Consider the following 15,288-nt stretch of genomic DNA (forward strand, 5'->3'; position numbering starts at 1 on the left):
TTATCCTGGAATGTTTTGATTACACCATCATATTTGATGGACAGCTTTGCTGGGTAGAGGATACTTGGGTGGCAGTTTTTTTTCTTTCAGGGTTTTATATATGTTTCCCCATTGCCTTCTTGCCTTCCTGGTTTCTGTTGAGAAATCTGAGCTTAATCTGATCTGCTTGCCTTTGTATGTTAAATTTCTCTTTTTCCTAGCTGCTTTCAAGATCCTGCCTTTATCTTTGATTTTGGAGAGCTTGATTATTATATATCTTGGTGATTGTCTTTTAGGGTCTATCCACCCTGGGCTTCATTGAGCTTCTTGAATGCTTATCTTTTCACCTTTGAGGATGTTAGGAAATTTTTCTTCCAGAAACAATTCAGCTATCTCCTCTGTGGACTTGTGTGATTGTTCCTGTTCTGGAATGCCAGTAATTCTTATGTTATTTCTCTTCATGTTATCCAACGTGAATCTTAGTCCTTCTTCAGATTTTTTTATCCTTTTTTTTGTGTTTGTTCTTCTATCTTAGTAGTGTTGAGAGATTTATCTCCTAGCTCACTAGTTCTGGCTTCTATCTCTTCGGTTGTACTCCTTTGCCTTTTCAGTGTATTGTCCATTTCTGATATTCTATTATTAATTTTTTGGACCTCTTTCTGTAGGTTTTGAATTGTTTCCAATGCTGTATCAATCTTATTTGATTGTTCCTATAGTGTTTTCCTGACTTCTTCCTTATTTTTCTCAACTCCATTGTATAGTGTTTTGATACATTTTGTAATCATTTTTCTGAATTCCTTCTCAGGCATTTCCAAATCCTGTCCATCTTCTAGTGTGGATTGTAGGTCTACTTCCAGCTCATTTGTCTCAGTCACTTTATCTCGTTTCTGGACATGTGCAGATATAGTCATCTGCTTCTGTTTTTTAGGCATATTCAGGGGTTATCTGTGGCCTTAATACTTAGATGGGGTATGTAGTTTGGTATTTTTTATGCTTTCTGATTGCCTCCAGGTAGATGTGATTAGGAAATGGGCTTCCCTTTTCACTCTTCTTCTTGAGAAATTTCAAGATGCCACTCTTGGTCGTTTTGATGTTACTTAGGATTTAATTTTTGGTTTATTTCCTTTTTTGTCTGCTTGTCCTGCTCCACAATCCCCATTCAGGCCTTTTTTCTAGTTGTAAACAGTTCAGGGCTGGCTGTGGCCACTTGGTTTTAATTGGAAACTATCTCTTTAAATTTCTAGGAGATCTGTGAGCATGCGTAGTAGAACCCTCTGAGGGTGGGGCTGGAGTGCCCACTAGCTCAGGCACCCCTATAGTCACCAGAATGGAGGTGCACAGACAGCAAGGGACCAATGAACAGATACCAAAAGAAAAGAATGTCCACACCTTTATCTCTGCGGTTCTGCCAGGCGTCTGTGGCTGCTCCAATCCTTCCCCAACTTGGTCTCAACCAAGATGGCGGCTCCTGGATCAGATGAGTGTTCCGAACTAGAAAGCAATGGATTTCTTGCTTCTGCCACAAATTCCCCAGCTGTAAGCCTTCCAACTTTCTAAATATTCCTTTATATGTGGTTCAGAGTTCTGGGACCATCTCCTGAGCCTGCTTGGTCGGGTATTCTGTGTTGTTGCTGGTGGAGCTCCTTTACTGCACTTCCATCCCATCTGCCATCTTGTTTGTTCTCCCCCCTTAATGCCTTTTTAAACCTTAAAGTTGCCCCAAAAAATGACATTTAAGTGTATCAAGCATTTGTTATTGTTGTTGTTGTTAAGTATTATGGAGTCAGTTACGACTCATAGTGACCCTGTATAGGGTATCTGAGGCTGTAATCTTTACGGGAGCAGAAAGCCTCATCTTTCTCCTGTGGAACAGCTGGTAGTTTCAAACTGCCAACCTTGAGGTTAGCAGCCCGATTCGTAACCACTACGCTACCAGAGCTCATCAAACATATCTTTGGTATATTAAATTTTTGCTCTTTTTGTACATCTGTAACAATTTTCTTTTTAGTTATAAAATGCTGCCTTTGGCACAACTAAATTAAAATGCTTGAGTGTTAGTATGTTGTATATATAAAAAAGAATATGTTTTGTTGAAGGAAAAGTTTCTTCTGTTGGAGTTTGTGGTAGTTAATGTGGATGTAGTCATCCATTTTCATTTCTTAATGTTAGTGGGTTTACTTGTTTTTTGTTTTGTTTCAAATACAGTGTAACTTAAAATTCCCTTTGCATCAAGGTATATGCAAAACATTGATACAGTACATCACAAAATGAAAGTTGATATTAATAAAGAGAATGCTTTACACTGTATTTTTTGGTGTTTTGGAAAAGTTACATTTAGATGTATTCTGAAGTTGTTTATTTTTGAAAAGTAATGCTACAGGTTTCCCATGCTTTATTTTTAGCTTTTCAAGATTGCATTCTGGATAAAAAATTTAAAAAGAGATTGCATTCTAGTTTTTTGATTATTGTATGCTATAAAGAACAGTGTAGTAATTATCAAACTTATAATTTTTAAGAAAAAAAGAGATTTATAGCGTAAATAGCATGCAAGCCTGCCATTTCATCGACTAGCTCTCGGACTTGAGGGTCCAACACCAAGTTTAAGAAATTAAACATTGCCAGTAGTTAGATCCCTGTCCTCTGCCCCTTCTCAACAGCTCTCACCTGCACATATGCTTCAGGAACCCCAACACCTATTTTAGCCAAGCAACAAATGTCAGGGTCCTTTGGAATCACTCAGCTAGTTGAAATGTCAAATTGAACATCCTTTAATGCTGGGGGTGTTACAGACGTGTTCCTTTGTTCACCTTGGCCCAGGCTGTCTTCCTTGGGGCCAGCCTCTTTCCTTTCATTTTGACTTCACAGCAGTCAGAGGACCACTTAAATTTTTCCAAGTCAACCAGATTGAAGATAAATTGGCCTCTGGAGGGAGGGAGGCAGGAACAGTTGGGAAAAGGTATTAGATGGGGATTTAACTATTGATAATGTATTATTTCTTAAATTAGGTGCTTGTAAGTTATACTATAGAATAACATGGAGTCCTGGTGTGGCACCATAGGATAAGCACTTGACCTCAGGGTTGGTTTGAACTGTAACATAGGTGGTTCAAACTTACCAATCACTCCTCCAAAATGCTGTACAGGTTCACTATGAGTTGGAACCAACTCGACGGCACTTAACAACAACATAGAACAATATAAATATCCATTTGCAAAAATGACATCAACCACTGCCCAATAGCACTTTCTACTCAGCTGGGTTCAATGATTGATTGCAGTGACCCCACAGAACTCAGACACCATACTCAGTTACAGGGTTTGTTAGGGAAGTGTACAGGTTACAATTTGGGGTCAGAAGTGCTCAGGACACAGTTGTTCCAGCCAGGGTAGCCTCTCCTCAGCCATGGCCACAGCTAGATGTCTTTCTGCCTGGACAACAAAGCTCTTTTAGGACTGCTAATACATGCCCACAGAACACACCACTTTTCCATAAGCCTCAGTCTAAAGGCACTTGGCTCTACTCTGTGGGTCAGCAAACCTTAGTTGCCCAATTACCTGCTGGAGACACTGCTCTGTAAGCAAGTCTCTTGCCCAAAGTCACTCAGCTTGACTTGCTCCATGGGCAGGGAAGCCCACTGCTCTGTCTCGTGCTCTGGTTCCTGGTTCTGCTGCTGCTGCTCCTCTGCCCACTTCTCCAGTGTCTCAGCTTTCTGTCCCTGGTCCAGGAGATTCAGTACACAGCGATCTCGAGATCCAAATGACTCCTCCACTTATCACTATTCTCTGATGGTAGTGAGATCCTTCATTCTGCTTCTTGAGATGATTTCTTTTATACCCATGCTGGAGTTTCAGGTTATTTCAGTTATAATGAACTCTGTTAACATCCACAGCAGAATCATGTCATTCTTTCAGTATCTCCTCTAACCCAGACCCACTAGGAAAAGAGTTGTTTGGTGGGAGTTAGGAAGAGTAAGGCTAGAAAAGACATAGTAAATCATTCACTACACCACACCATCAGATTATTCTGTACACTTTTTACGTGCCTTATTTAAGGCACATAAACTTTTTATTGTGAATTGAGTGACAGCTTATAGAGCAGATGATCAGTTTAACAGTCAACAAATCCTGCACTTTATTTAATCTCAATGAGTGCAATCCCTCCCAGGCAACAGCACTTACCCACTTCTTCCCCATGCTTCTTATTTCCTTTCCACCCACCTTCTCAGCTCTTCTCAACTTTGTCCTTTCATAAATGATGCCCTTTTGATCTTGAATGGTTGACCATTCCATGGTGAACATATCCTACTAGTGTTGTCGTCTCCTCTATATACCTATCTACTGCTTGACTGAAGATTGGACAGTGAGAATGAGTTCTGTGCCAGACCTAAAGAGTAGCCAAGGTCCATAGTCTCAAGTTCCTCCGGTTTATTTCTGACCGGAAAGCCCAGTCTTTTGTAGGATTTCCAGGGGTTTTTCCATTTTTTTCTCCCACTGTAGCTGGAACCTTCTAATGTGACCCCTTTCAGAGCAGTTGGAGTAGTTGGGCACTATCTAGTTCTTCTGGTCTCAGGATCGTGGTGGAGACTTATGTTCACATGTTCTATTGGTCCATTGGATTAACTGATTGTAAGCGTCTTCAATTGTCATCACTTTTCTTTCCTCTGCACATGGAGAGACCAGTAGTTGCACCTTAGATGGCTGCTCATGACTTGCTTTTTATAAACAGAGTACATCAGCAGTTTTACACTCAGCAAATTATATATGTTACTTCATTGCAATGATTACTCCATGTACCATCAGTTAACAGTATTTACCTCTGTTTAACTACTACATTCTTCCCTGTGTCTCCTGCTTCCTTCATTTCTCTGCTAACCTCCCTCTTGTTGTATATTGCCTGCCCTGTCACCCATGTTAACACATGTCTACCCTCTAGTCTGTGAATAATTTTCCCTCTATCCTCACCCCCATAACCATCATAGATTGTTTCTTTTATTTAAAAAAACCTTTTCTTAATTTTTTACAACATTGGTCTCAACAATATTTGTGTTTTTGTGATTGACTAATTTCATCATCCTCTGCATGCCACAGATTATTAATGAGTCTTCCTCCAATCTTGATGCCACATTTTTCTTCATATAATTCCAGCTTCTCAGATTATTTGCTCAGCATATAGATTGAATAACTATAGTCAAAGAATACAACCCTGACACACACCTTTCCTAATTTTAAACCATTCGGTGTTCCCTTATTCTATTTGAACAACTGCCTCTTGGCCTATGTACAGGTTCCTTGTAAGCACAATTAAGTGTTCCAGAATACTCATACTTCGCAATGTTGTCCATAGCTTGTCATGATCCACACAATCGAAAGCCTTTGCATAGTCAGTAAAGCATAGGTAAACATCTTTCTGGTGTTCTCTGCTTTCAGCCAAGATCAATCTGATGTCAGCAGTGATATCCCTCATTCCATGTCCTCTTCTGAATCTGGCTTGAACCTCTGGAAGTTCTATGTCAATGTATGCTTGCAGCCATTTTTGTATTTAGTAAAACTAAACTTGCATGGGATATCAATTCCATTGAGTCACCTCTTGTTGGAATAAGCACAAATACGGATCTCTTCCAGTCAGTTGGCCAGGTAGTTGTCTTCCAAATTTCTTGGCAAAGATGAGTGAGTGCCTCCAGTGCCACATCAGTTTGTTGAAAGATTTAGGTTTGAAGACTCATTAACACCTGCAGTATGCAGATGATACAACCTTGCTTGCTGAAAGTGAAGAGGACTTAAAATACTTAACCAATCAAATCAAAGACCACAGCATTCGGTATAAGTTGCATCTCAATGTAAAGAAAACAAAACCCCTCGCCACTGGACCAGTAAATAACGTCCACATATATGGAGAAAAGATTGAAGTTGTTAAAGACTTCATTTTTCTCACATCAACCATAAACACTCATGGAAGCAGCAGTCAAGAAATCAGATGACGTATTACATTAGGCAAATCTGTTGCACAGATCTCTTTAAAGTGTTGGAGAGCAAAGATGTCAGCTTGAGGACTAAGGTGTGCCTGACCCAAGCCATGGTATTTTCAATAACTTCATAAACATGTGAAAGCTGGACAGTGAATAAGGAAGACCACTGAAGAATTGATGCATTTGAGTTATGGGGTTGAAGGAGAATATTGAAAATACTATGGACTGCCAAAAGAACAAACCAATAATCTATGTTCAAGGAAGTACAGCCAGAGTGCTCCTTGGAAGCCAAGATGGCCAGACTTCATCTCTCATACTTCAGACATATTATCAGGAGGGACCAGTCCTTGGAGAAGGGTATCATGTTTGGTAAAGTGGAGGGTCAGAGAATAAAAGGAAGACCCCAGTGAGATGGATTGGCACAATGGTAGCAGCAGTGGGCTCAGGCGTAGCAATGACTGTGGGGTTGGCCCAGGACTGGTCAGTGTTTCCTTCTGTTATACATAGATACGGTGGTACTGACTCAGAGTCGGTACTGACTCAAAGGCACCTAACAACCACAACAGTTTCACTCAGCATAATGTCCAGGTTCATCCATATTGTGAGATTCATCATTACTCATCACGTTGCGTAGTATTCCAGTAACGCATTTTTTAAGTCAGTTTTTGTGAATGACATCAAACAAGAATTTTAACGTTTAAACTTCCCCTCCTCATTTAATTAACAAATATGGTGGTGGTGGTGGTAATAGTGGAGGGCCATTAAGTCTGTTCTGACTCATAGTGACCCTGTGTAGGGTTTGGTTGGCTGTGTGCCGTGGAGTCAGTTCCAACTCATAGCGACCCTGTACAGGGTTTCCGAGGCTGTAAATCTTTACAGGAGCAGAACGCCTCATCTTTCTCCTGTGAAACAGTTGGCAGTTTCGAACTGCTGACCTTGTGGTTCACAGCCCAATTCGTAACCACTATGCTACCAGAGCTCCTTTGTATTGGGTTTACAAAGCTGTAAATCTTTAGGGGAGAGAAAGCTTCATCTTTTTCCCTCCAAACGGCTGGTAATTAGAACTGCTGACCTTGCAGTTAGCAACCCAACATGTACCCCACTATGCCACCATGGCTCCTTGACAAGGAAATTACTTACAAGGGAGTCCTGATGTGGCACTGTGGGCTAATGCGTCAGACTGCAGTCATTTGAACTGCAAAGTCGGTAGTTCAAGCTCACCAGCTGCTCCTTGGAAACCCTATACAGGGTCACTATGTGTCAGAATCGACTCTGCAGCACTTAACAACAGCAACAAATGTAACCCAAATAAACCTAGTCAGGCTTTCACTGAAAATTCAGTGGATATGATGTCAAAGGACCTAAGTTCTAATCCAGAAACCCCCTTAATGAGCACTTGCACTCAGTCTCTGGTTATTTAAAGAAGAGATAGTGATCCCCTTTTCCTGTTAATGATGTAGCTCTGAAGAAGTAGAAGTTAATGTGTTGATGTTTTGTGACTCTTTGGAAGTCATCAGAAGGCAGCCGTGGTGTAATAGGCCATAACAGTGTAGGAATGGCAGACCTCCCCTCATGTCCCTGTCCCTGTGCAGCTGACTCAGCCTTTTCCCTGCACTGTCAGGCAGTGTGGTCCAGGGAATGAGTCAGCTCTGAAGACCAGGGACACCTGGGTTCAAATTCTAGCTCCATCACTTACTAGCTGTTTGACCCTGACAGATCATTGCACTTCTCTAAGCTTCAAACTCCTCTATGTCAAGGGGAAAATACTTTCCTTACATGGTTGTGAAAATCCAGTGAAATGGTACGTGGAAAGCACCTTGTGTATAATAAAGCCAGTCCACTGCTGCGGAGTTGATTCTGACACACAGGGACCTAGTGGAATGGAGTAGAACTGCTCCCAAGGCTTTCCGAGGATGTAAATCTATGGTAGTGTAGTGACTACAAATCGGACTGTAAACCTCAAGGTCAGCAGCAGTTCAACACTACCAGCTGTTCTGCAGGAGAAAGATGAGACTTTCTGCTGCCATAAAGATTTACAGCCTTGGAAGCCCTGTACAGGAGTCAGAACGGACTCCACGGCACTTAACAACAATACAACTCTATGGAAGCACTGCCACATCTTTCTCCTGCGAGCAACTGTTGGGGGTGTAGCCAAGTCCTTTAGCACTGTTCCACCAGGAGGACATCTTTGCCCATACATACGAGGTGCTTAACTAATGTGTGTGCCCCAGCCCCTGAACACTACCAGTTATTTGTTTTTCTTTGGTTCTAGTGGTTCTGTTCATCGGAGTCAAACTGACTTTGCCTTTGTGACTAACAATGTGTTTGGTAAATTCTTCTCCTCTCAAACCCGTGGAAGCTTGGACCCCTATGAAGGTCAAGAGATTGTGGTTCGGGCCATGTTGGCCTTCCTGCAGAAGCACCTTGGTAAGGAGAGAACTGGGGTCCTGGGGACAGCCTTTAGGTTTTCTGTTAGCACATGCTCCATACTGACACATCATGGACCACAGAGACTTACGGCCAAAGGAAAACCTGGCTGAAGGAGAGTTACACAGAATGAAAGAAACAAACAAACAAAACACACTTGGAAATTTGGAGATCCTGACCCTGGGCTAGTAATTTAGCCTCCCTGAGTCTCTATTTCATCACTGTAAGCAGAGCTTTCCCTTCTCTCCACTGTTGTTATTAAAGGGCCATCATAACAACCCTGTAGAGGGTTTCCGAGGAGCAGCTGGTGGGTTTGAACTGCTGCAGTTGTGGTTCGCAGTCCAGTGCTAATCCTACTACAGCGCCACACCAGAAGTCCAAATGCAGGCTCATCCTCTCTTACCCTGTCTGCCTTGTGATGGTAGTTAGGATGATAAATGAGCTCAATTTGTGGGAGTGCTTTAAAAACCAAAGCATGGAGGGATGATGACTAATGTTATAACTCCACATCAGCTGAACTGCAAGACTCTTAGAGGTTGTTTGGTTCACCTGCCCACTCAGAAGAGGTAGCCTCTCAGATCTTCTCTGCCACGTGATTAGGTGGACACGACTTTCAACTTGGAGGGAGATTACTCATATCAGCTCTCTTCCCCACTGGAAACCTTAATGGTTTTTTGTTTTGTTTATTTAATTTTTTTTTTTGTATTTTTGGTGGAACTGGACACCACAGTTCAGTGGCACTGATTACATTCTTCAAGTTGTTCAGCCATGCTCACCCCCTTTTCTGAGTTCTCCCTCTATTCACATCAGCTCACTGCCCCTAAGCTTCTTACCTAATCTTCTGAGTTGCTGTTGTCACTTGGATCCCATATGTTGATGTTGTTAAGTGCCATCCAATGCTTCCGACTCATAGCAACCCTATATAAGGTTTATGAGGAGTGGCTGGTGGGTTTGAACTGCCTGCCTTGCTGTCCAAATGGACCTTGCAGTCCAGTGCTTATCTTACGGCACCATACCAGGACTCCTGATCCCATATAGAGAGTTTTTAAAAAAGCATAATGTTCCTTCAGACTTTTTCATATTAGTAAATATTTGTTTGATTTTAAGAAGTCTTCAGTGGCTATTTTTAGTTTGAGGCTTAAAGACTACCTCAGGGCAATAGTACTAGGGGATGTTCATTACTTGATGACCTAACCTACTGTTTAGCTAAAAAGATGACTTGGGATACTTCAGGTCAAGGCTTAAAGCAGGGGTGGGGAACTTTTATAAATCATTTGTGGACCTTACAAAATTATTAACTTGAAAATTAGCCTGTTTTTTGTTTGTTTGTTTGTTTGGTCAAACATTTAATTAACTTATCCCTAATGTGATGGCTGGAACCACAGTTGCCTTGGCAGAGCCAGACCAAATGATTTTTCAGACCTTATCTGCCCATGGACCAAACGTTTCCCACCACTGGCTTAAAGACTAGCTCAGGGTAGAAGTCTCCAGAGTTCCTCCTGTCTCAGCGGGTTCATTACGTCTGGGTAGTTTTGAAGATTTGAAGTTCTAATCCACTTTTTCCTCACTTTCTATCAGGATCCATTTATTGTGGTCCTGATCAGAATGATTATAGTGATAGTTGGGCACAGTGTAGTTCTTCTGGTCTCAGGATAGAGAAGGCCATGGTTCATGGTCAACATTTAGTCCTATAAACGGACTCCTTCTCTGAGTCTTGGGTTTCCTTCTTTTTCTTTCACTCCAGACAGGTAAACACCAATAATTATTATTTTTATGTGACCACTCAACTTTAATCATGTTAAGAATGTTCATAGCCTAGTTAATTTTTTTTTTTTTTTTTTTGGTTACAACAACTAAAAATACACTAATTTACCTAAGATTAAAAAGGGAGTTTGTTAATGAGTATGTACTTGGACTAGATGGAGTTCTAGAAACCAAGGCAGCTTGACAGGACTGACCTATCTCTCTCCGTCTGTCTCATAGGCTCCCATCTCTGTCTCTCCCTCTTGTGCTATCTTTCCTCCCTGCAATTTTCTTTGTTTCTGCTCTGGATTTTTCTCTCACTGATAGCATCTGCCCATTCATAGTTTCTGCTTCCTCATTATTTCCTTGGCTTGTTTTTTCTACCTTGTGGCATCCTTTCATCTTTAGTTCCCATATTCTCTTGGCTTTCTTAGCCAGATACTCAAGAGAAGAATATGATTGTACGAGTCCATCTTTAACTGCCAAGACACCGGTAGGTCACTGTCCATCCTAGGTCTATCCTTCCTCTCTCCCACTCCTAATGAGATGTCCCGCCCTCTCCAGTCAGAGTAGAGAGCAATGCCATTATCGACTTGAGGCTGATCCCTCAGCAGGCAGATGCTGTGTGTAGAGCAGTTTCCTTCAGAAGGGAGTTAGGGCTTGTCCAGATGGCTAAGCTTTGATTGAGCACTAACATAAAACGATGATCTGATACTTTATAACTCCTCCCACTTGTCCTGATTAGCTGATTAGTGTCTCAAGAGCCATCCAGGACCGCACGCACATGGCAGCTCTTCAGATGTTTGAAGTCACCTATGGTGTTGTCTCTGAGTTGTTCATTCAGTAAGCTGACTCCACCTCTTCCCTATGCGGTGCCGGTGCCATGTATTTTCCCCTTCCACTGGATGCACTGTCTGCCATGTGGTATCGTGACCTGACTGTGACATGCTAGATGTGGTCTGACCAGTACCTGGTGCATCAGGACTACTGCCTCTGTGCTCCAGACACAGACTTTGAGTTGTTTTGTTCTCAGCTGTATTTTTGCACTTAGAATGGTGGTGGTGGTGGTAGCAGTGTGCTGTGGAGTCGGTTCCAACTCACAGTGACCCTGTATAGGGTTTCTGAGGCTGTAAAAATCTTTACAGGAGCAGAAAGCCTCATCTTTCTCCTGTGGAACAGCTGGTAGTTTCAAACTGCTGACCTTGAGGTTAGCAGCCCAACTCGTAACCACTACGCTACCAGAACTCTTTGCCCTTAGAGTACAGCATGTCATATAGTGGGTATGCTCAGTGTTTCTTGAGTTAATGACTATGTTGCAGTTATTTATTGTGAGCCTGTTCCACACCAGGCCCTTGGCAGGGTACTGGGCATCCAAAGACAAATGAGAATGATCCCTGCCTTCTTCCCAAACTTTGATCCCTCAGCCTGAGGCCCTGAATCCTTTCTGACTATTCTTACCACAAAGTTAGCCCCGTCTGCCAGTGACCCCAGTGCTGTCACATGGTCATAAACTGCTTCAGGGTGTTACCACCCTGTTGCTTCTGCCCTTCTTTAAAGAGCACTGGCTTTGCGTCCACTAGGCTAGAGTGTGAGGGACTACTCCTTGCTTCACAGCTCTCTCTGAACTTGGACGTATTCTTCCCACTTTCTGACCCTTTCCGACCTAGATTGTCTACCACTTACCGGTAGTAATGATCTTGGGCAAGCCAGGTAGCTTCTCTGAATCTCTGTTTTCTCAACTATAAAACCGGGTTAATAATAGCACTTAGTTCTCAGGGATGTTGTGAAAATGAAATGAAACTGTGCATACAGAGCAGTTAGCTGTGACAGTCAGTGTTACTCTCTATAATTACAGACATCACTGAGTTGTTATGGATGAAGTAAAGGCACTGAAAGAATAGGAGATGCGATTACTGCCACCACCACCAGACCATCATAACCAGGAGGCCCTGTCATATCCAAGGGCCTCTTCTCTTCTCCCTAGGACAACTCACTAAGTCCATTGTGGACACTCTCTTCTAACCTTAGAAGGGTCCCTAGTGGTGCAGTAGCTTCAGCATTGGGCTGCTAACCTAAAGATCAGTGGTTCAAACCCACCAATCTCCCTATGAGAGAAAGATGTGGCAGTCTGCTTCCGTAAAGATGTACAGCCTCAGAAACCCTATGGAGCAGTTCTACTCTGTCCTACAGGATCAGTACGAGTCAAAAGCACTCAGTGGCAGTGGGTTTGGGTGTTTGGTTTAATAACAATTTGCCTAACCTTCCTGTTTTTTTCCCATTCAGACCTGAAGGAGAACTATGATCAATGGAATAATCTCATTGAAGGCATTGGACCATCACTCACCCCAGGGGCCCCACACCATCTGTCCAGCCTGTAGGCACAAGTGGTCAGCTTCAAAAAGTCACTTAAGCTGCCGTTCCATTTGAGGGCTGCCCAGGCGTGCCCATAGTCTTCCACCAGGAAGTGCTTAACATGACCCTTCACAGAGAGGATATAATCACATTGCTTATTGGGTAATTAGGGACTTTGATCTTGGACTTGTTGATCTTCAACTCATGCTGGGACTTGACTCACTTGCTGATTGACAGACTAACTCTCTAGGGCCTGAACCCTGATGGTGTGGGGAGCAAGCAGTGGGGCTGAGCTCCAGTGGAACACTGAGGCCCAGAAGTACAGACTTAACCAGGGAACTTACTCCTCTGCCTGGAGCCAATGTGACTTCTGCAATAGCAGAAAGGAAGCCAAAAAATGGAGTTGAAATCCTGTCCTTCAGGACCTCTCACCCAACTTTCTCCTTACCCAGAGCCACTTGGTGAGTTCTGAGCTTTTTAGGTAAATTTCTAGAATATGAACCATCTTTAAATTTTCTATTTATTTTCAAGCCTTCCCATTACATGAAACTGGGCACTTAGTATTCGGTGCAGGCAGCATTGTCCTCCAAGCACAGGGAGAGAAGTTATGGTACAAAGAGGTACCTCAGATACTCTGAATGAATGTCGTTAAGGTTTTACTAAAAATGTATCTTCATGGGAAATTAAAACAAGTAGGTTGTGATGAAGAAGATAGACTATCAGTATTAAGCTGCCATTTGCACAGGCCCTTATCAAAGGAGCAAAGCTGTTTGGTCAGCTAGCACTTGGGAGGCCGCCATTAGTGGGCTCTAGGAACAAGGAGCTCTTGCCTACTTCAGTTCTGGTGAGCTTCCAACTTGCTCAGAATCAAAGTTCTTTGCTTATCTGTTTTCTAGCTCTGAGGTCCCAAACCCTAAGTGTAAGTCAGAATATGGGGTGCATTTCCATTCTGTTCCATTTTTGGTGCTTTATAATATGAATAATATTAATACTCATGTTTGCCTAATGATACATTGGACTATTCTTTTTATTTAATTTGCACTAGAGCAAGATGGGGAGCCATCTGGGAATGACTTTACCTTCTGTCTTTCTTAGTTCTGTTAACACTTGGGCCCATGTGGGAAAAACTTTAAAGGGAAAGGAAGACTTCCTAGGATCTAGTTCAGAGCTGTTTGTGAACATCAGTGTGAACTGCCCCTCTCCACTACTCAGAGTTTTACCACAATCCAAGTTGGGGGCCTCAGAGGAAGCAAGAGGAAAGGGCAAATATATCTGTATACAATAAGCGCAATACAAGCTGAGACTAGCCTCCTACCTCTCATCACTATTCTCTTCGAGAGGTGAAACAGCAGATCCACTGACCCTTGGAAGGATGTACGGGATGTAGCAGAAGAGGCTGTCTTTAGAGCCCTGGGCTCTGGAGACATGGAGCCTTGTTCTGAGTTCTGACTCCACCACCACTAATTGAGTACGTTTGAGGAAATTGTGTTCTCTTTCTAATCCCTAACATGGAGATCTGCATTATAAATAGTTAGGAGGATTAAGTGAGAGGATGTGTAACCCATAGAGTAATTAAAAGTATCCTTCTTACTTTCTAAATATAGGAGTTATCTGTTTATTCATAATTGCTAGTTTTCTAGCTGGATTGCTTTGTGGTCAGAGAAGATGACTCATATAGTTTCCATCCACCAAGATATGTGGAAGGATGCTTGTTGTTGGCCCAGTGCAAGGTCAGTTTATGCTTAAAAAGGCTATGGGGATATTTTGACCACATGGATTTCCTTCTAGGAGAGCACATATAGGTATATCACAGGCCTTCCAGCTCCCAAAGGGGACCGAGAGCCCCTCAGCACTCACAGAACCAACCCCAGGCCAACCCTGAGTAGATAGATGTGTGTGGAGCTGGCTCTGCAAGTTTTAGCTAATTCTACCTGTAATAGCAGAAGACTCAGCTTCTTCCCACAGACTCACAAATAATGCAGATACATGTAAAGACCTGAGTGGGAGGCCTGGAAGCTCCCTAGAGAAAGACTGAAAACTGAATTCACCTCCTTCAGTCAGCTCAGGTTCTGGTAATGACATATTTATCCAGCAACACTGGAGTAGGTGGATTTTTCACATAACTGAAAATGATCCTTTACCCCCAAAATACAATATTTTCTATATTGAATGTTAACCTACCAAAAAAAAACCCCACATACTTCCTAATCAAAGTGAACAACTTCCCAATCAAAGTGAACTTTTTAGGCTATTTCTGTCAGGATAGGCTAGATTATATGGTAGTAGCAAGCAACCCCACTAGACAGACAACAGAAATGCCTTTCTTGGCCAGGCTGCTTGTCCACTGTGGGTCGGCTGAAGCTCTGCTCTGCGTCGTTACCCTCATCCATCCCTTTCACTTCCTGGATGGGTTGGACTTAGGCTGAGTTCTAATTGTACCCCAACAGAGACTAGTCCCTGTCCTGTATGTGTCCCGACACCGCTGCCCTTCCTGGCCTTCCCCATGACCACTTCTGGGTCTCCCAATGTCCAATGATAGGCTCCTTGTGGGGCCTTAATCTGGCACCCTTTCCCTCCCCAGGAGCACCACTTAACCTTTTGGATACCCAGGATCTCCCTCATTAGGAAATTCACTCTCTGCCCGATCCCAACCCAAAGCAGAGGCTAAATATCCCTGGCCACAGCTACATGCCAAAATGCCAATGACAACAATAAAATAATGGTAACCCGCATTCCCTGGTCCTTACTGTTGTCAGGGACTGCTAGCGCCTTACATACATTGCTCATGTGCTCCTCACAGTAACCTGGGGAGTCAGCTCGTT

The 15,288-nt window shown here is 42.8% G+C and overlaps 1 protein-coding gene across 1 annotated transcript in view; it reads left to right on the plus strand.

The window, feature by feature from the left end:
• PAFAH2 (platelet-activating factor acetylhydrolase 2, 40kDa) overlaps positions 1 to 12,752 on the plus strand; it is a 33,968-nt gene extending 21,216 nt beyond the window's left edge. The window contains exons 9-10 of the mRNA XM_006862274.1: positions 8,217 to 8,371; positions 12,398 to 12,752. Of these exons, the coding sequence (XP_006862336.1) occupies positions 8,217 to 8,371; positions 12,398 to 12,492 (250 nt within the window). The 3' untranslated portion in view covers positions 12,493 to 12,752. The remainder of the gene's footprint in view (positions 1 to 8,216; positions 8,372 to 12,397) is intronic.
• The last annotated feature ends 2,536 nt before the right edge of the window (positions 12,753 to 15,288 follow it).

The sequence above is a fragment of the Chrysochloris asiatica genome, unplaced genomic scaffold (assembly GCF_000296735.1).
Source record: "Chrysochloris asiatica unplaced genomic scaffold, ChrAsi1.0 scaffold00047, whole genome shotgun sequence".
NCBI lineage: Eukaryota > Metazoa > Chordata > Mammalia > Afrosoricida > Chrysochloridae > Chrysochloris > Chrysochloris asiatica.